The 22,225-nt window shown below is 40.7% G+C and overlaps 1 protein-coding gene across 1 annotated transcript in view; it reads right to left on the bottom strand.

Annotated features, from left to right (window-relative positions):
- SLC36A4 (solute carrier family 36 member 4) overlaps positions 1-6,494 on the bottom strand; it is an 85,144-nt gene extending 78,650 nt beyond the window's left edge. The window contains 2 exon segments of the mRNA XM_057375888.1: positions 6,387-6,470; positions 6,473-6,494. Of these exon segments, the coding sequence (XP_057231871.1) occupies positions 6,387-6,470; positions 6,473-6,494 (106 nt within the window).
- Positions 6,495-22,225: the final 15,731 nt, after the last annotated feature.

Below are 22,225 nucleotides of genomic sequence, written 5' to 3'. Positions count from 1 at the left end.
AAACCTTGGAGAGGTCTAGCCCACCAGGAGAGCACTGAAGCCAAYGCTAAGTAAGAACTTTTGAAGAAAAACTGTAGAACAAGTGTAAAAATCCTACAAAGCAGAAGACAGCTTATTCAAGTCATTAAAATTAAATCATATAGCTCAAACTCTCATGAAAAGACCAAAGGATCATCAAAATTTCACATCTGAAAAGTTGAAAGTCAGTAATGAAAGCACCTGATGGAAGCAAAGATGCCCAGTCAAGAGCAAAAATCAGAGGTCAGAAAGTACACTGTAAAGCAAAATTTATACTCAGTCATACCCTAATTATACAAGTCAAGACAGACTTCATCACATTTCTCCACATGGCACATAGTCTATGAACTGAACAAAAGAAGGATCGGCACAATACCTTCCCTCTGCTCCCACAGCACTGTTCTTGAGGATGCCACGACCATCCTCCCCCTCAGCTCTGAGTCCCTGCTGGGCTCACTTGATGCTCACCAAGACCTGCATACTCTAGCTCTGGAGTAAAAGTTTRTCTCCTGGGGATAAGAGAGAGAGCTGGCACTTTGACCCAGTGGCCAATTGATTAGGCTGATTTTCTTTAAAATATTGATTCTACACTARCAATCTGAAGGAACAAGCCAAATTACATGCATGCAAAGTCTGTTATCACATGAGATTCAACAACATATAAAAGAAATAATAATGATTTTTCCAGTTTTGTCTCCATCACATTTTGTAGGACACTCTTTRTAATGCTAAACATTAACGACAATATGCAACAAGTAAGTTCTTATTCTACAGTAGCAGGGGACCAGCATGACTCTTAGGACCAACGGTTTTGGTGACTATCAGCAACTACTCAGTYAAGGGACAAAAATAAAATTTTCTTCTTCCATTGCAACCTGAGACTGGAACATTTGACATATACACACAGCCACACTGTTCACCATGCAGCCAGATGAACACTCAGAAGACTGAACGTTTTAGACATCCCATTTTACTTTCTCTCCCAAGTATCTGACCCATCTTCTGATCACAAAAATAACCTTTAAGAATAGATTTAGACATACTCAAGCACTCCCCTCATCTTTCAAGTAATAATATTTTTTCTAACACAAATTGTTTTTCTTCTGAAAGGTCATCTGCCCGTGCTTAAAACCATCTTGTCATCTAAGGTATGGTTATCACTATTCCACTGTCCCCTACACCCACAATTCTCAGAAATTGCTTAAMTTAGACCTAATAATATCCATTTCCAGCATGCACACTAAGGCTAGGAGTTTGCTGTTCCCATGCTAATGTAATAACAYATTTGAAAATGAATTCCATTAGAAGTTTTAAAACACAGGCAACAGCAGTCAGCACCAACTCACATTGTCGTAACTATATCATAACTATATTTACTACAGATTCCTCTGAAATACTGCATTACATAAAATATTCTAACAACGATATCTGATCTCTATTCTATCCATAAAGATGCTCTTGAATTGCCTCTTTTCCTTATCATTCCAGCTTCATCTCATGACTGGTGTACAGTTTTGGCTTAAATATGTGAGCCCATTAACAGTAATGGTACTGAAACATTAACAGAAGGTTTGGATCRCGTGACTTCCTAAGTATGGGGTTTCATTTCATAATAGATCTCTGCTGCTGGAATTCTGTGGGTGTGTCCCACTGCACAATCCATACCTACAGTGACATCTAGGCTTGTGTAACATCCCAATTTAATGAGTACAAACTTTTAGTCTAGAGAACATGAGGCAGAAGTACTTGAGCTTTGCACACTCAGACCTAGCTTGAAATTAATTATTCTGGAAAGTCCGCAGTCATTGCCAGAATATTGGCATAGGATATCCACATTTACATCCTTCCTACAAAGGTCCTACAAAGTATGTGCAATTTAAATCTCAAATCTCAATCTCCAACAATCTCAAACGCAACACAAGAACAGCATATGTATGTCATACCTGAATCAGAGATAAAGTTATCTGGCTGCTCTCACAGCAGAGAACATGTGCAGAGCACAGCTCAGCCAGCATTAGATCYATGCTCCACCAAACTGTCCTGGCTGCTTCCAAACACATTACGAATAATCCAACCTAGTGCTCAGCCACAAGACTCAGTGAAAATTTTACATTATTATTATTCAGCACAATTAAGAATAAGGAAACTCACTTCCATATACACTTTTGTTTCCACTTAGGCAAAGCACCAGCCAATATTCAGCCCTCTTTCCATCACTCAGTATGAATTTCTTTCCTCCCTCTTCCACCACAAAAATCTTTTCAGATCAAATGCTTCTTCTGAATGTCTTTAACAGTTCATTAAAATTGACATTGTTTCTGTTTTATTCTGTGAGCACCCATGTAAGCAGGGTATCAAAAAGCCCTGCAAGGACTACTATCARCCAAGGCAACACAGAGTGCATTTCTACTTCTCCCAGCATTATCATTGCAATGTTGAAACTAATTCCTTAAGCCACTGGAGAGATAAATCACTGATCCATTACAGCCACCCACCACACTATAATCATCCATAAATGTCAACACTGTATCCTCAAAGGCCCCTGTAAATTTCAATCATTGATCAGCCCCCAGCTACACAGTGAGATTATATCCATAGTGTTAAAATTGTTATGACTAGTATTTCCAAATTTGTATCTTCACGTGTATTTTTCTATCACCTAGAATTTGCCAACATCTTGCCAATGTCCATACTGGACATAAACATACTGCCAAAGAAACTTTTAAACTGTTACTAAATTCATCTAATTCTAAAGCTTTTAAAGCACACTAAAGAAATCCTTTGGTTCAAAAGTTCTACAAAGAAACGAATTTTTACCAAAAGCTTCAGTTAATTTTTCTATGCTGCTCAAGCAATTAACACTTCCAAATTTAACTGAACCACTCAGCACCACAAGGGATAGAACTGATCTCCATCCTTCTCATTTTATTGAAAAAAAAGTGACAAAAGGATGAAGCAGTTTGCCTGGGCTGCGTACCATGTTAAAGACTAAGGAGATATTTTTTTAAAAAGCCAAGTACGATCTTCTATTGTTCCTTTGGAGAAAGTCATGCCCCAAACAAACTCATGTCTAAAACCCTTTTCCAGATCCAATTTAACAATATGATCTGGTTTTTATTTTCTTGGGGCTTTTTTTTCCCCTTCACGTTTTTGAAGTCAACGTCAGCAAATAGAATGAACTGGATTCCACATACAAGCATACAAAGATGCGGGGGATAGGATATAGCCTACCTTTGTTTACATCAGCTGGTTTTACTCATCTATGGGAGAAGGAACACACAGGTCTTGTTGGAGCAATACTACATGTGTATATTAAGTGCTCAGCAAAAAGCAGTAGGTAAAGGAGGTCTTGAGAGTATTTCACTGCTCAGTCAGTTTGTACACAAGAAAATGCCCAYAGGGCCAGAAACACTACCCAAGATTAACAGTTCAGTGAAATGTGTTTATTAAACAGAGGGTGACCCAGTGCCTCTGTAATTGGGATAAAGATTCCATTTAGCAAGCAGTTGTTTTGATTGCTGCATAAAAGAGRAAGTCAGCACCACATCATCTTTACACTAGCACAGAACATGGGTTTATGCTAATATTTGCCGACAGGCTATTGAAAGCCATATTCATGATCCAGAGGGCATACCCAGAGCTTGTCACCAACCAGGGCTGGCTGCTCTTAGGGGACAAAGTTAGTGACTGAGTCCAGGAAGAGCAGACACAYAGTAAAGGTGTCTTCACTGTAGTGTTAACACAGAAGAAACACTTAAATCTGGCAGCGACCACATGCATGACAACAGTARAGGCTCAGTGTTCCCAGCAACTGCATTCAGTTCACAGATGATCAGTGTATTGCCTCCATGCTGCGGTGAAGCTTTTCAATTCAGCATTCAGAACCAGGGCTCCCAAGATAAATTTAATTACAAAGAAAACATTGTCACTAATTATTTTCACAGTGCTGCTCAGTTACTCCCTCAACCACAGAAGAAAATACCTGATTAGGTATTYAGGTATTTTAGCCTAGAAATAACCTTCCCAGCGTTTCTCCTGAAGACATCTAACTGCACAGTACAGCTTTGTCCACGTTACTCAGTCACATGCTTCCACCACCGCCAAAGAAATTACGAACAAGACAAAGTGACTATGAATGGTACTGCTAGAGGCATGCGATGGATAAACCTTTGTAAATGTTCCTAGCTCAAGGGGGAAATAACAGATAACCCCATTAAACCATACACAGGCCAGTTCTCTTTTTATTTTCTACTACAGCTACTCCTATTGAATATAAGAGACATAAAACTAAAATGTATTTTTCAGTTTGAAAATTAAAAAGGAAAATCTCASCTGGTTTAGAAACTCCTATTAAATACAATAATTACATTTTCCAAAACAGCAAAAGTTAGCAGTAGTTTTTGTTGTGTTTGTCAAGAACTCCAAGCTATGCTTTTTACAGTTATTTGAATGCCTTTTCATTTCTCTTTGGAAAATAAATCTTGCATCATTTATTTCTCTCCATTAAAGACTGTCACTTAATAAAGTAGATTTATTCARCTTTGTGGCAGAATTTATTAATCTTGAGAATGGTTATTTGTAAGCAAATGTTGAAAGTCAGTAATGYCCCTCAATAAGCAGAAGGAACTGTTTGCTCGTTAACTGTCGGATCCAGAAGGCTCATAAAATGGRACACTTGAATTATTAAACCAAAGCACACACAGGTCAGCACAGCTATTGCACACTTTCAGAGGAGCAATTTTATCCCAGCCCAAAATGGATCATTTACCGGCAAGATACTAGTCTTAAATAATCTACTATCCTGTCTAGACCAAGCCACATATTTCTACAATTAACACACTCTCAAGTGATGATGCATTGGCAAGACTTCAGTTTTATTAAGCATTCAACAGTATTGAAACACGCAAAAGACTTTGGAATTCTTATCAGGCATTGAACTGCATTTTTAAACAGCTAATCCCACAAAAAATCCTTTTTCTAAGGGTTCTGATAGGGAAACTGTCAGATCTGTGAACTCCAGGGAAAAAAAAGTGAAAATTTCTTTCAGCTATCTTTTCTCTGAAGTGACAATCTCTCAGTGTAAGATGGATCAGCCTTGGGGACAACAAAACTTGAAGCATGTCTTCCAATTTCCATCACTACCACTGGACAGGACAAATTCTGCAGATTACAGTGGAAGTGTACTCCTGTTTCCAGCAGGGAGGAATGAGGATGACTGCGAGAATGGAGMACCTCTCATATTATGAGGAAAGGCTGAGGCAGCCAGGCCTGTTCAGCCTCAAGAAGAGACAMCTGAGCAGGAACYTCAAAATGTATATAAATATCTAAAGTGGGGTGCTAAGAGGATGGAGTCAGGCCCTGCTCAGTGGTGCCAACCACTTGGGACACAAKGCAACAGGCAGAAACTGATGCACATGAAGTTCCACCTGAACACAAGGAGGGCCTTCTTTACTGTGCAGGTGACTGAGCACTGGAACAGATGGCCCAGGGGAGACCCTCTTACTGGAAATACTCAAGAACCATCTGAACAMAATCCTCTGCCATGTGCTCTAGGATGGCCCYGCTTGAGCAGGGAGGTTGAGCCACTGTGGTCCTCTCCAACCTGTCCCATCCAGTGATTTTGTGAATACAGCTTTGAGATGAAATTTTCCATGTGCCCAGCCCATCCCCAACTACACTTCACAACTAAACCTGCTAAGTGCTAACTCGTCCATCACGGGCAGAAAAACTAACAGATGAACACCTGTGGGCCCTTCGCCACTCAGATCTTAAAGGTGGGAAGACGAACAAACTGCAAACACAATAAATAAATAAATACGATACAACTAACACACAGACACACACACGCCCCGGAAAACCCCAGCCCAGTCTTCCACCGCAGATAAAAGCATCACCTAACGATGCGAAAAGAGAACGTATTTCCATGAACTTCTACGGAGGCTGTGATTTTACCAAGAAATCGAACGCCCCCAGGTGCGACTGACGCCCCCGTGGAACAGCCCCCGCCGCCCTGCAGAGCCCACGACTGCGCTGCCCTCACCCCGCCCGGCCCCGGTGCCGCCGATCCGGCTTCGGGAGTTGTGCCCTCACCCCCGCCACCGCCTTCGCGGCCCCGCGGCGGAGACAACACAACACAGCGCCCACCCCTGCCCCAGGTGGGATGGTTCATCCCGCCCGCCTCGGTGCGCTAAGCACCGCAGCGCATCCCGCGTGGGCCGAACCATATCTACTGGAGCAGAGGGGGGTGTGGGCCGGACGGCCAGGCCCGGCGCTCATGCCCCTTCCTCTCCGCCCCGCGGCCAGCCRCTATCCCGTCGCCCCTCGGCCGCCCCCGCCGCCGCCGGGCTGCCCGGCTCGGGTCGCCTCACCCAGCTCCTCCCTGTCCGCGCCGGCCATCGCCCCGCCGGGCTCCGCTCGCCCTTCCGCCGATGTGGAGCCGGCCGGCGCGGCGCATGCGCCCGGCGGGAGCGAGCCATAGGGAGCGGCGGGCAGGCGGGWCCTGTGCGGGGCTGAGGGAGGCGGTGCCGGCTCCTGGAGCGTGTCCTGCGCTTTCCTCAGCCCTCCCGGGTACGCATCGGTACCTGCCAATGGAATCATAGAGTGTGTGAGCAGCCCGTAAGGTTCTACAGTGCCCTGCTCCATGTAGGACCACCTCAAATTAAAYTGTGTGGCTGATAGCACTGTCCAGACACTCCTTGAACCGTGACATTGTCATCTTCAGTGTTGCTCCTCGGCTTTGCAGCGTTCCCAGGTGTGGTGACCCCACAAGGCGGTGCCGGCACCTGCTGCCCTCGGCAGAGCAGGGGAGCCCGGCTTTGGATGGGGCACTGCGGGCTTTGAGCTATAATTAATCAGCGGAGACGGCAAACAAGGCTGGGTGTGAAGAGCTCAGCAGAGCTTGACCGCTGAACAGCTTGAACGCTTGGAGATTGAACTTCCACTAACCTGACACCCACAACTTARCCTACCTTTCATGCTCCCAGTATTTCTGCCCCAGAACTAAAAAATCCTACCTATATATATGGCTGATTTAAGTAGTAAAGTTTCTAGGTGCTGGTTTCCTGTAACAGAACTTGTTGGGTTTTGTTTTTGTTTTGTTTGGTTTTTGGTTTTTTTATGGAGAATGTATGACAAAATAATTTGATTTTTTTCTATACAAGAGAAATGCAATCAATGTACGACAAAGTAATTTGATTTTTTTCTATACAAGAGAAATGCAATCATCTGAAGCTTCTCAGAAATGTCAGTCATCTTCAGACATATGTCATTAATTAGTTTATCTACGATGAAGAATTTCCAGTGGGGAAAGCATCCATTTTCAATTGTCAAATTTATGTGTATTTTGGATACTCTTCCAAACTTTCATTTAAAAAAATGAGCCATGTGAGTTTGAAAATTTATTTTAGAATTTGCTCATCTGTCAAATTTATTTTAGAAAAGGGTTCTCTGTAGGCAATCTGTGAGTGCAGGTTATTGATTTAAGGAACTGACTCACTAATTACARTATTTGTGTCGAGCCTTTGTGCATATTCTACTTTGTTCTGAACAATTCCAAACTTCGTTTAAGAAAATATGTAACTAACATATCTTCAAAAAGTGTATTGGGTTAAGAGTGTTCTTTCCTTCTACTTTGTCATCGCATCTCAGGACCTGACTTGCAGTAAATCCTGCATAGACATTGAAGAGACATTAAGGACATGATACAAGTTTATTTCACATTCTTCCCAGTGGAAAATTCTTTGTTTCTACTGCTTGCTGCTCCTTGCATTAAAATTCTTTCTTCAGGAGCAGGTTTGTTACATGTCTAGAGAGCTTTTTCTAATGTTCTCCAAAAATCATATGTAGCATGTGAGTAACCAGTGGTGATCAGTGAATATTCAAAATCATAGGAGATACTTCACTGTAGCAGAAAATAATTCTTTTTTAATCTACATTTTGCTTCTCTTTGGTAAGAATGGAAGGATTTGCTTTAATGCAAATGTTTGGTTAAATTCTAGACATCCATCCATCCATCCATCAAAGCAAAATTACTTCATGATGTGGATATTGCAGACACCAAATGCTTGTTTACCGTAAGCTTCATATTCAGCTTCTGTTTTAGAAATCATGGATTCAATTCATGTTGTTTCTGTTGGTTCAGAACAAGGCCAGATGAAGTGCAATACCCAGCTTCTTCAATTTTTAATTTTCTTAATTACAAACTGATCCTGAACTCTTTAAGGGATATTTTCAGTTTGTTTGTGAGGTTTTTTTTGCTTGGTTGGTGTTTTTTGGTTTGGTTGGGTTTTTTGGTTTGTTTGGGGTTTTTGCTTGAATTCTTGTTAGAATAGCTACTCTACTAGGTCTATCTAAACAGAAGTTATACTCTGGCTAAATTTGCAATTTTAATAAAATGCAACAACCAGCTAAATTTGCCCTCTTAATAAAAGGCAACAACCAGTTAAATATACAGAAATACTGTTTCAATATACAACCCCTCCACACAGATGCCAGCTGACTTTAGTTTTGGGGTTGCTCAGTCTTGAGGGGCTTCCATTTCCTCATGGAATGGGTTTATATTTGCCTTACAGACCGTCCTTTGGCAGTGAGTCCCATACTTAAACTATGCACTGTTCAAAAAAAGTGCCTTTTCGGCCTGCTACCAGATACTCATAACCTCTAGTTTTGTAATATGAAAATAATTATTGCATTTACTTTCCCTAAGCCATTCTTGACAGTTCACTGCCATATTTTCTTCTCCAGTCTCTTTTCCAGRCTGAAGAGTCCTAATCTATTTAATCTCCCCTCACAGAGATGCCATTCCATGCTTTTTATAATTCTGTCCCCTTCCTTTGTGAGTTCTGGATCTCCTATGTTCAATAGCATTTGAGGACACCAGACCTGCAGCCATACAAAGTCACTACAACCCTTCTGCCTATATCTGAGTGGTTTTCACTCCTGCTTTTTGTAATAATTTGTATTTTAACTTTTACTCAGGTACTRCTTTGCAAAGTGATTACTTTGCATGATGTTTTAATGAGCCATTGGTAGGCCTCAATTATGTTGCCATCCATCCGTCTGTGCACTATAATTCTGTCTGATGRGCAAATGATTGGCATTCCTCTAAGATTTATAGCACTGGTTTATATCTAAGAGCACATTTTGAAATCACCTTGAATATGATTATGGCATCTACATTTCATGAGATCCTGGATAGCAAATTGCTCATCTGTCTATCAAAAAGCAGTACTTCCTGTTAATTTATCACTGAACATCATAGGATCAAACTGACAGAGGGGAGAGAGGCTAGCTGTACAGAAGAAATTCTTTACTGGCAGGGTAATGAGGCACTGGAACAGAATGCCCAGAGAAACTGTGGATGCCCCATCCCTTTAGGTGTTCAAGGAGAGGTGGGATSAGGTTTTGAGCTATCTAGTTCAATKRATGACTTCCTTTCCCATGGCACAGGGCTTCACAAAATTATAGAATCTRCTGAGTTGGAAGGGARCTATCAGGATMATTGAGTCAAACTCCTGGCTCTGCRCAGRATRCTCCAAGAATCACACCATGTGCCTGAGAGCATTGTCCAAATGCTTCTTGAACTCTGTCARGCTGACACTGTGACCACTTCACTGGRGGAGCTTGTYCCAGTGTCCRAYCATCCACTGGGGGAAGAASCTTTTCCAACCTAAACCTCCCGACTCAGCTTCATGMCRCGTTGGAACTAGATGATCTTTGAGGTCCCTTSCAACCCAAACCATKCTATGATTATATGATCTGAAWATATRTATATGTGTCTTTACCTGTTTTCATTTCCTAAGTTACAAGTGTGAGCTTCCTTTCATGACAGTTTCCTATGATCAGTATTCTGGTCTGTAACATCCCATTTCCAAGGGTTTTTCTTTTCCTTCCTTTCATGGTACAAATATCGAGCACTGATGTAGCTTTAAAAAAAATGCAGTTAATAGAATAGGAGACTCTTAAGCTTTTAGAAGGGCTTAGTTTGATGTGTATTGAATGGGGAACTGTTTTGTAACATGATAATATGAAGCTTGATCCCAYGCTTGCCTTGGTTTGCCATGGAAAAGTTTTGGGAGGAGGTTTAGATGTTGATTTGCGTCATATTTTTTAGAATCACAGAATGGTTGAAGTTAGAAGGGATCTTTGAAAATTAWCTGGTCCACCCCACCCTGGCCAAGTGTGGCCATGTGGATCTATCCAAACAGCTTTTAAATATTTTCACAAGGGAAACTCCATAGTGTCTCTGGAGAGCCTGGGCCCGTTATTTGGTCACTCTCAYGTGAGAAGTGTTTCCTGATATTCAGAGGGAACCTCCTGTGTTTCAGTTTGTGCCCATTGCCTCTGGTCCYGGCACCGAACGCCACTWAGAAGAGTCTGTCTCCATCYTCTTTGCACYTTSCCTTCAGTGTAGACACTGATGGGACCCTCAGAGCCTTCTCCCAGCTGAACGGTCTCAGCTCTTTCAGGCTTTTCTCATGGGAGATGCTCCACTCCCTTCATTCCTGTGGCCCTTGGTTGGGCTCCCTCCAGTCTATCTGTATCTCTCGTGTATTGAGGAGCCCAGAACTGAATACAGCACTGCAGATGTGGCCATACCCGTGCTGAGCAGAGAAGGACTGATCACCTCCCTTGACATGGTGTCAGTACTTYGCCCAGTACAGCCCAGGATGCCACTGGCCACCTTTACATCAAGAGCTCCCTGCTGGCTCCCATTCAGCTTGGTGTCCACCAGGGTCCCCACTCCTCTCTTGCCAAGCTTTCCAGCTGAGTGGCCCCCAGCATGCACTGGAGCCTGGAGCTGTTCATGAGATGTGTGGCTGAAGATGGTAGGCATGTTGTCACTTGTCACCAGTTAAGAGCACAGTTCATAAAAGGGCCATTTTGTTACACAATTACGCTTCAAACTCTAAAACTGTTTATAAGTTTTAGTGCTACAGCTGTGATGAACGTAGAAATGTTAGATGGCCACCACTGGATCCATAAAACAGAGCTGTTTAGTAACAATATGTTAAAAGCTTGGGGTGTGTTGACTCTCTAAGCTTTGATGAAGAATAAATATGAATACAGAAGATACTGCAGCGGTCAAAAGTGCTGCTAGTGGTTCATACTTCAAATAGAAATTATCAGTACATTTAAAATACCAGAAATATTTGAGAAATCCTGCCAAGATTTTTCCCAACATGAATCATTATCATGTCAGTAAAGTAAAATATTTTATCTGTCACTTAATGAAAAAAAAAAAGATGTTTACTTGCATATAGATCTCTGTGTGCTGGGACATAACAGTCAAGCATTGCCAACATCAAGGTTTGCTTTTGTTGTTTAATTTGGTGGGCTGCCAATGTCAACTTTCTTTCAGTACAGTTCAAAGTCAAAGTACAGCATCCCTTCAATAAGTAGGTCACTTGGGAAAATACCACAAATGTTCAGATACTTGTGAACCTTTGTCAGCTCTTATTTATCTTTAACATGTAAATAAAAAACAGATGTCCTGCATGATAAACATACCAAGTTGCACTGAAGGGTATTGTGTGATAATTTTGGGCAGTGCCTCAAGGTCACCAAAGTTTTCCATATTATCCTGCTAGTTTCAAGAGTCCTATAATCTGAATAATAGTGCTTGAATTCTGAGGGCGTCCAAGAAATACAACACTCCATATATTTAAAGCATCTCACAGACCTACCTTGATGCTTGTGAAATTAGGTAGATTTCTGTAGTTCTGCACATGACCAGACATGCTGTTAAATCTTGCCATCTGTCTCAACTYATGGTCTATTGTGTCTTGTCCTGGAGTATTCAGTAATAAAAGGATCTGAGTTGTCTTAGTCATGGCCCTGTTCTGGACCTTTGACCAGATTTCTCCAAGACTGTGTCCCAGGACTGTCAGGGAAGAGTCCTCTRCAAGTCAGCTCCCAAAAAACGCTGTGGACAAGAACGCACAAATTCTGTCTTCCTTCATTTCCACAGCCCCTCCACAGTATTCCAGCAGGTTTACACATTCAAACAGCTCATATGTCCTCATCTAATGTTTCCAGAGCATTTAGTACACCCATAAGAACTGAAAATAGATGACAGGAGAGGGGAGAAAAGTTTTGGTGGTGTATGACAAACCACTCTTGTTTTAAAAGGGAATTCTATCATTCATAGTTTTTCACAGCAGGATATAATCCGTTGGCACAGGTCTCCTGGCACCCATGGCTGAAATATCACAAAAAGACATGGCCCACCAGCAGAGCCCGAAAGTAGCTGTCAGCCACCCTCCCACTCCTATGATTCATGTCAGCTTTGGGAACTAGCACAGCCCATGGCACAAAACATTACTCCCCAAGTCTGCTCTAATTTATGAAAAAACTCCAGAGAGCTACAGCTCAGAGTAGCTGAAAATCCACATCACTACATGCACTGCAGGGACTTCTTTCATGTGGCTTGGAAGGATTCTCCCTCCRCCAGCTGCAAGGCTTTTACAGCCCTTGTATTCCTGTGAGGCAGTGTTCAAAGAGGAGTGTGGAGAGGAGGATGATCAACTGCCTGTTGAGCTTCCTGAGGTGAAAGTARTTGTAGGACACTGTAAAACCATAGCCAGTTAGTGGTTAACAGATAATACTGAAAATACTTCTCAAAGCTGCAGGAAATACTAATAATAGGAATTAAAAAATAGCTGCATAGATAATTTCTGTTTACTTCAGAGGAAGAATCAAATCCAATTTTTAAAAAGTTAGAAACTATGAGATGTTAGGAAATCTATGGTCATTCAGACAATAGAGCACTCGAGCAAGGACATCTATAGGATTTTCTAGATCATTTTCTTTCTCTGAAATTTGCAATTGCTGTATACATACAAGTACCTACAGTGGTAATTATTTATTCAGTGAACATGGTACCACAGCTCTTTTTCATCTGCTCTTAGCTTCATTTAATGTCTSTGAAAGCTAAGAAGTGTACCATTTGGCATTTAACTTAGAAACTCAGGTCAGCCACTCATATTCTGGAAGCATTTAGAAGCTGTCTCTCCATCCACAGAAGCCACCCTATTGAAGAGGGTAAAAATCAATCACACACACCGTCTTTATAGGCAGACCCAATGCGAGTAGTTCAGAAAATAATTGATGAGCTGTTTCTGTCTGCATAACGTATTCAATCTGCAAGCAAGCAATAGTTCATCTGGACGGCTGCACTTTAGCACCTTGTGCCTGAGAATAGTCACCATTTTCACTCCCTGCCTGCAGCCTCCTGACCACATAAGCACAGATTCAGATTCTGTCCCTCTTCTGAGCTGCTCTGCTTCACATGTCAGAGGTAATGCTCAGCCCTCTGTGGTGGGTGGACCTTTGCTGTCCCCCAGACGCCTACCAAAGCCACTTTATMACTCCCTTCCTCACCTGGATAGGGGAGAGAAAATATGATGAAAGGTCTGTGAGTTAAGGGCAGAAAGAGATCACTCAGCTTTTACCATCATATGTAAAACAGACTCCACTTGCAGAAATTAATTTAATTTATTACCAATTAAACAGGGAAGGATTATGAGAAATAATAAAAGAAATCTAAAAACACCTTTCTCCCACCCTTCCTTKCTTCCTGGACTCAACTTCCAGGACAAAGGTAAAGGAGAGGAGTGAAAAATTCACTTACTTTCCATGGCATAGACAGTGCATTTGATTCATGAAGTATCGGTGTCACAAATTGTCAGCTATTGTTTCATCTTTCTGTTTGAACACAATGAAATTGTGTCTTCCATTCACAGAGGAGTTCTGCTACACYCTAATTAGAAGTCAATCTTACTATAACCTGCCAAAAAAAACCATTTTTCTCCTTAAAGATGTAGCTTTTTGTTGACTGCAATGTTTGCTTTTGAACTGTCAGTTGCATAAAACTCCATCCCAAATGCCATAAATAAAGCATTTACCAGAACAAAAGGATGCCTGACAACATTGTCTTCTTCTGGAGTACTGACTTTGAATGGTATTTATCAAAACATTGAACACTACCTCTTCTATACAGCAGCTTGTTCTGTTCTTTATTTCACAAAGACATTTTCAAAATAATGAGCATATACATCTTTTACAAGTGCTGCACATTTAGACTGAGGTAAATAATAATTCATTTCAATTTAATGTTGAGTATTATACTTAGCTGTGGACTTCTAACAATAGAATGKGTACTGGTACCCATTTACAGTTACAGTTCAGTATGTAACATAAAAAGAAATGACACTATTAACTTTATCCCTTTTTTCTTTTTGCTAACCCTTTTCATTATTCCTTTCTCCTCCTTTCTCAGCTGAAAAGTCTAAGATAAGCGTGATTTCAGCAGCAAAATTGCAAATAATTTAACAGTTAAAYAAATATGAGACTACAAAGAGGGACTGAGCTGACAAAGAGCTGCTTCTTCATGGAAGCCATGACTGCTCCTAGTAAGATCTCAGCTTCTCTTAGGGTCTCTGCCTCTGTTGGTTTGCATCAAAGGATTACATACAGTCTGGAAATAATGTACATATGTCTTATATATACATATATATATAAATATATATGGAAATCCACCAATTTCCATCACCCAATTGTATTCTAAATAGGAAAACTTGGGTGGAGACTGCTGTTGATTAGTAAGGAGTTATCATGCCTTTGAAATCCAAAAGGCGATATCCTGGTGCATGTGTGCCAGTCCTGGTTTGTGGATAGGCTATATACCCCCAAAAATAGGCACATAGACTGACTATACCAGTAAGCTTATTAGACGGTGAATAAAATCACTGTTCTGTGATAATCTATTTAAAATTCTAATCAAAAACCTGGCATGATTTGGAGGTGAACAYTTTCCCATGTGCAGCTGTTACAGGTACCATTCCCCAAAGAAGGTTGGATGTGGCAATCTCATTCTGGAGGGTGGTGAACTTTAAGTATAGGGGATCTTACCTCATGCTCAGAAAAGAAGGATCATGCCCTGTTTTGCTTACAAGTACAGAATTTGTTCTCTGGTATGGATGCATTGAAAAGGGGGTCAACAAGCAGGTGGTTCCTGAAGGAGCCAAGAAGAATCTCCTTTGTCTGCAGCTGGAAGAAGAGCAGAGCATGGGCAAAATGGAGGGAGAAAACAGATGCTTGCTGTGCCAGGTACTTCTTTCTCATGTAAAGCAATGTTGTGAATCATAYCAGGGTCATGGGTCAATCATGTCTGGTGTAGCTAATGGACAGAGAAATGAATTTCAGAATCTTCTGAATCCAGTTCTCCCTGCCACTCCCAGTAAAAAAGCTTGTGATGTCTTTTTTCAGTCACAGCTTTCTCCATAGCAGCAGACCCAGTGATACCCACTAATAAAAATGGGACATAGTTATTTTTGCCTTGCTTTGTGCAGACTAATTAAAACAGTATGAAAACAGAAATATTAGCTTCTGACATTTACCAGCTGGTTATGGTGGCACTAAAGTGGGAGGCTTTAAGGAAAGTATGGATGTGATTTCTGCTCAGTTCACTCAGTCCRAGTCAACTTCCCCTCTGTACACTACAGCACTATAATTAGTAGCAGTTCAATTGCATTTCACAGATTAAAGTGTTGTGTAAATTATTCCCCTGCTCTTAAGGGATAATCGAGGCCAAAGAAGCATCCTGAGACTCCATGGAGAAAGGCTCTCTCTTCTTGCAGAGCAGAGGGGAGAGAAGCAAATGAGCAGTGTCTATTTATATATCTGGTTGTAGGTATGTGGTAGTTTGTCACATTTTTARCCAGAAGTAGGATTGGAACTAGATGATCTTTAAGGTCTCTTTCAGCCCAAGGCACTCTATGATTTTGCTAATGAAATGCTGTTAATGTAGAAAAAAACAGGCAGAAGCAGAGGAGGAGAACAAATATTGCTGGGATAGAAAATTACTCTGGATAAATCCTCCCTTCACTGTATAATAAAGCTGGTTTAAGAACCTGGGGAGAAAGAGAGAGAAGGATATTTGAGTGCCGAGTCAAAGACTGCCTGGGCTTTAAACGTTATTTAGTCCTCCATGAGGATTTTAAAACTCTGTGCTGAGGATACAGAAGGCTTTTTAACTTGGGCTAATGCTCCTGTGTTAGCAGCACAGTGGGTCATGTAACAGAAATGTCTACCTCATCCTTCCTAAATGTCACAGATACAGCAGAGGACAGCAGTTCCTTTGGGACATCTCCATATATCCTTAATCGTGCTCTACCCACGACAGCATTATTAGAGGTTGGAGCTCCAGGGTCAGACAAAGCATTATTCCCTTTGTGGGTGCAGACACACCTGTCTGAATTTGGGCAGCAGCAAATCATGAGCAGCACTGAGCAGCGGGGTTGCAGTGCTGAGCTCAGGGATGCCAACCCTTACAATTAACACAGGAATGCACCTGGGCAACTGTTAAAATATCTGGAGTGGAGGACTGGACTGTACATGTTGGGGGATTGAAAYTTGGAAGCAAGTTTATAGCTGTTCTGCCAGAATATGCTCCTGCCTCTCCAAAGTACAATTTATCTACTCCATGTATCACATTTAAAGCACAATTTCAGCAACAGGTATGCAAGATCTATTACCAGTCTTTTCAGTGTGACTAGATAAAGTAACTTCTCAGACAGGGAAAAGTGCTTAGTGCTTGGGGGTTTTTTGATAAATAATCAGTTTTATGGTATTTTTGGTGGACCAAATGGGTACAGAAGTTAAAAGCAYTGGTAAGACTCAGCCTGAGGCTAATATTAGAATATTAAATGATAGGAAGATCTGAGTCAAGATTTGAGATTTGGGCTTGCTTCATCTCATGGTAAACATTATTAAAACTTCTTAAAGGAGAAATAGTGACAATATGGATTAAGTCTTAATTTTAACAACATGGTTTAATGCTTTTCTCTTTTGTAGAAGAGTGGGCTCTTTTGATGGAAACTTTCCACATTTGGCCATCATTTAGATCATCCTTTGTAGGAAGAAGATGAAAGACAATTTCATTGAGAGGTGATCTGGAATTGTTAGTGTTTCTGTCTTGTTTTCTTGAGGATAAAATGGCACAAATTTTCAAAAGGAGAAAGAAGTAGCAAGGAAAGCAGCAAGGATGGAAAACACAGTGTACGGGACCAGCAGGAGCAGATGAGGCATAAGGTACAGGTGAATGTGAGGTTCAGGACAGTGCCCCCCTGACATGGCCCCATCCCTCAGCACCCAGCCAGAAGAGCACAGCRGGGCCAGCAAGTCAGCAGGGCAGGATCCAAAAAACCAAGGGCAAGGCCCTGAGCCCGATGAGACCACGTCGGAGCTGGCCTTGAGCACAGGCAGCCAGGCTCCAACTAGGACTTGGTGTATAGGTTCTGCTTTTGTTGTTGTTGTTATTTGTTACTGTTTTTTTGAAGAATATCAGTATGATTCAGCTTCTCTGTGCACAGTCAAACTCTGCAGGTAGCATTACTAAACACACTTTCTTGGCTAAAGGACGAAAAATCAAGTAAGAATAAAAGACAGAAAAAGGTACAATAGAGGGGGAAAGGTAAAAGAAGCTCCAGAACAAATATTAAGACATTGTCATAACTGGTAAAGGTGGAGGTGAAAGCATATTTGTACCAGATTGCACTTCCAGGCCTTACCAGGATTTTACAGAAGTCATTTGTCAGAGGTCCAATTTATCCTGTTTGCATCACTATATTAAAAGCTTCAGCAAAGGGTTTGGAGTTAAACAGCTTTTCCCTACTTCATTTATCTGATGCTCTTAATTTCTTATATTACCAGCTTAGTCCTCTGCTTACTCAAATCACACCCCTTTTGGCTAATATTGGTATTTTTTTTTGTTTCAAATTATTCAATTTATTTATTTTTTTACTTTGGTCAGTTTTTACAAATAGTGTTAGATAACAGGCTGGATCAGATTCCTGTTATCCTGGCTGAAGTTAAATATAAGAAGTCACACAAAGCTTTGAAAAATTGAGACTTTTTCTTATTAAAAAATTTATCCACAAATTGCGCAAAGACATTTCTATACTGAAATTATGATAACATATTTTTATTATTTACACAGTATTAATCTTCACGGGGGAAGACAGGAAATTCCATTACATGCCACTTCAATAGGAAAAAAAAAAAAAAAGAGAATCCAAGGAAGAACTGAAATACAGAGGAAAAAAAAAGCAGCTTGCCTAAAGCTACACAGAAAGTCTGCAACATTGTAAGGACTTGGGACTTGAATTCCATGCTAACAGGTAGGCTAATACCACCCCTGCCCCATAAAAGGCTGTGGCAGTTTTATTTGTAATAGACCTCACGTAGATGAGTTAATGTGATAAATGTGCCTTTCCATCAGCACTGCAAATGAAAAAGGAGCATTTCCTGAGGCAAAGCCATTTAGAAGCAAAGAATTAACACTGTTATTTTTATAATATCCCACTGTCTCAACAATTCATCACCACCACTATCAATTAATTAAACAATTTGCAGTTCAGTGAATAACCTCACTGTGTACACTGGTAAAAGTGGTCCCCGATGTGTTAAATGTGCAGCCCCAGTCATGTCACATCCAGGCATGTCACAGCTGGCAGTGGCAGCTAAAAGGAGCTCCCTAAATGCATCCCCAACTCATGCTCCCAGTTCCTAAGCAGCTCTTGCCTCCCATCTAGTGGCTATATCCATGCACCAAATAGTTTATTCATATTTTCTAAAATTAAAGTATTGAACAAGTAAGAATCTTGTCTGCAGTAGAATAATGTAAGACAATAACTCACATTCTCACAATTTTCTGAATAATGTTGCATAACTTTGAGTAACTTCAGTAAACTCAGTAACTCACATATGGTTGGTTCCTTCAAAAAGTTGCTACAGGGTCTTCAGAGCTAGATTAAAAGAATAAAACTGAACATGGAATTTTTCTATTATTTCCATTAATTTGAGCCCTGTAAGGAAGCTGTGTTCACAAAACTTTCACTGCCAATATTAAAACAGAAAGCTTCTCATCTCCAAGTGCAAGGTTAAAATCTTATGTGGAAGACTCTCTCMAGAAAAATGGCCTGTAAGGAAAAAAACTATGAGACTGAAAGAACAGCAATAAAATCCCAAGAGTGAGCACAGACTCTTGAGTTTACATCCTGCAACTACCACAGAACCGGGAAGGGACCTCCAAAGATCATCTTGTCCAGCCTTTCATGGGAAGGGGAACCTCCATGAGATTATGACCCTGTCCAGTCATGTCTTGAAAACCTCTGGTGAATAAGGAATTCCCTCCCTCTGATACGAGACAACCTCCTCCTGTTTAGCACAAGCCATCTCCAGAGGAGGCAGAGTCTGTTCCTTTGTCACCTGAATGAGGAGCAGCACCAGCTGAAGTCATGCCCGAGAGGGGCTCACACAGCCAGAGCTGCAACAAGGAGGTGTGGGAAGGATGCCAAACAGCACAGCCTGGCTCCTCACTGCTCCCAAAAARCAACTCTGCATTTTCAGGGAAGGCTGCAGCTAGAAATACCACTCAGCATGTGTAGTRTAGAAAGTGCTGTATGTGGGGAAGGGAGGGCAAAGCAGAGATGCTGCTCGAGGGTAACAGGGCCTGGGAGCAGTCTTGGTGCAGATTGCTTCTCATCCATTTGGGCTTATTATTTTTATAAWCTATAAATATTAATCATCCATCCTGTTGGGGAGTATGGCAGGCAGAATGCAAAGCAGGGAGTTATCCCATGTGAGAATGTGCTGGCATGTATTGCAAGTCAATAGGTGTTTGTAGGAAATAYCTCCTTTTGASTTTATTTCAGTATAGGACCTCCCTWCTTCTGGATTATATTCAGCATCTAAGCATGGCTCAGAATTGTTAAAGCCTGAGATACTTTATATTACCAGCATGTATTCCTACTAGCAATAACAGTAAACTAAGCAAAGCCCGGGCACAGTCTTTAGACACAGAAAGTGATTGTTTATACTGTTTAATTGTTAGGAGAGAGCCTGGGGAATTTTTATGCTCAAAGTTTCCCAAACAACTGCCAGGCATAATTTAGGACTTGGCATATGCCATGCATCATTCTTAATTAAATGATCTCCCTATTTTGAAGGGGAAAAGGGCTTGAAAGTTGGCCTCTGTTCAAAAGAAGTAATTTACAGTGGTACTACAGGCATTGCCTTTGGCTACATGCATGTTGCTGGGAAATAAAAGAGGCAGACTGAAAGTTTAAATAATGTTCCCTTACATAGATAAGCTCTAGATAAAACAGCTTCCCCTCAACGTGGGCTGCAGAAATCAGATTGGGCTTTTTTCTGCAGCAAGCAGAGTTCAAAAGTTCTACCAACATTAGGAACAGTTGTGTATAAAAATCCTCCTTTCTCCTAAGAATGAAAGGAAATATTGAAATTTAAATATAGAATTAATTGYTTATTTATTTTGCTATTCTTTAAATAACCAACAAAAATTTCCTGGCAGTGTTTATTCTTAAGTAAAGAATTGTTTTTGGGATCTTTATGGAGTAGTGGTGTAGGGAAATATTTCCTTGATAAAGTCAACAAATTATAGAGTTATGGAATCATTGAATGGCTGGGGTTGGAAGGGACTGTAAAGATCACTCAGTTCCAATCCTCCTGTCATGGTCAGGGACGCCTTCTACTAYACCAGGTTGCACAGAGCCCCATCCAACCTGGCCATGAATTAGCTCAAATAGTTAATTAGTTAATTAACTAATCAGCACAATTATTTAATTGGTTAGCTCAATTTAGTTAATTTCAGTTCCAAAGAGCTCTAACTTATAACTCTGAGAATTTCTCCAGCATTTTTAACCGGTCCGAATTAGGTTGGATACCTCATGAAGACCATGCATAAAGACAAAAATGTGTTTTACCTAGAGAATTATAAGATTTACTAGTCTACCATTGGTACGTAAAGAATAAATRCTGAATGATTGTAAGTGAATGCACAAAAGATTGGAAATGTGCAGAATCCTCTAACTACCGGCCCTTAAATGCACCGAGTATTCTGATTTAAAAAGTACTATCTGAAGTACAACCAACCAGAAAAACACAAAAGTACAGACTGAAAATTACATCCAAAATCAGCCCTTTTTTTCCCTTTGCAATAGATCTCACTTGATCCTTCTGCTGTAAAAGTTAAATGGCAGCTTTGCAAATGGATTGGACTGATTCTGAGTCTTTTAAAACCCTTATTCTTATCTACATCCAATATGATCTAAAGGAGCTTCACCACAGGCAGTCTGATCCAAAGTCTGGCAAAGATAATGGGAACCTTCCAAGAACTTGCGTAATTTTTAGTGTGAGGTCCCACATMGTGACAAATCTAAAGCCTGAAGTACTAATATGGATGGGTGTATCAATCAATCAAGAATCTTATACTTTTTTGAGCCCAACTATTTTTATAAATAGTTCCATAAATAAATACATGAATAAATAAAAACTTTGAGCAATGATTTCCTACACCAAAACTAATGAGATCCCATTGGAATAAATATCAYAGTTGATCCATGGCAGAAGTGTAATCAAACAAGTTTGGGGAAATAACACACTGACATCATAAATGCTAACCATATTTGTTTAATAAATGATTCTTCAGKCAGAGTCCCTAAGCAAAATATCCTTAAAGCCCAAAGATTCTTGAATCTCATTTCCCTGCTAATGATAGATGTGCAAATCTGCAAATCTGTAGTAGGCAAAGGCCGGAGTTAGGTCTCAGGAGAAGCTGTTGTTTAAAAAAAAATGAAAAGTATGCTAAAAATCATCACGGTGTTCTTTCCTTTTTCCACTGAAATCGGCTGTTCTTCTAGAAACTGGGTACTTCCAGACACTATGGTACCGTGGTGGCCATGGTGTGACTGGTGCTGTGCGTGAGAGTTTGAAATCTTACTGGCAGCAAAGTCCCAGCTGTCTCTTTGTCTCAGGCAGTAGTTTTATGTGGAGACCTACTGCAAGAGATCCTTGCAGATTTCAGCAAATTATGGTCTTTGTGTGATGTCTACACAAAGATAGCATAGAGTTATCAAGCTATTTTCCATGTCAAAGCCTATTGACTGTGTATCCAAAGCATGTAACTTGTCAGGTGTTAAAGCCTGTCCAAATGGCATCAGATTTTCTGGTGATGATAATGGTTTTGTGTTGRTGTCTATTATAGTGCAAATAACAGAAAACCTATGATAATTCCACGCAAAATATATCACTATACTATACTCTATTAACTTAACTGCCTCTAAACAATTAGCTCCAAAGATCTTTAACTCCTTTTATCATTATGAAGGTACTATGACTGTAGTCT

This window comes from Malurus melanocephalus, unplaced genomic scaffold, assembly GCF_030028575.1.
Source record: "Malurus melanocephalus ecotype Western Australia unplaced genomic scaffold, MMel_1.1 scaffold_262, whole genome shotgun sequence".
Taxonomy (NCBI): domain Eukaryota; kingdom Metazoa; phylum Chordata; class Aves; order Passeriformes; family Maluridae; genus Malurus; species Malurus melanocephalus.
The sequence above is the reverse complement of the archived record's forward strand: the minus strand, read 5'-3'. Positions and strand labels throughout refer to the sequence as shown.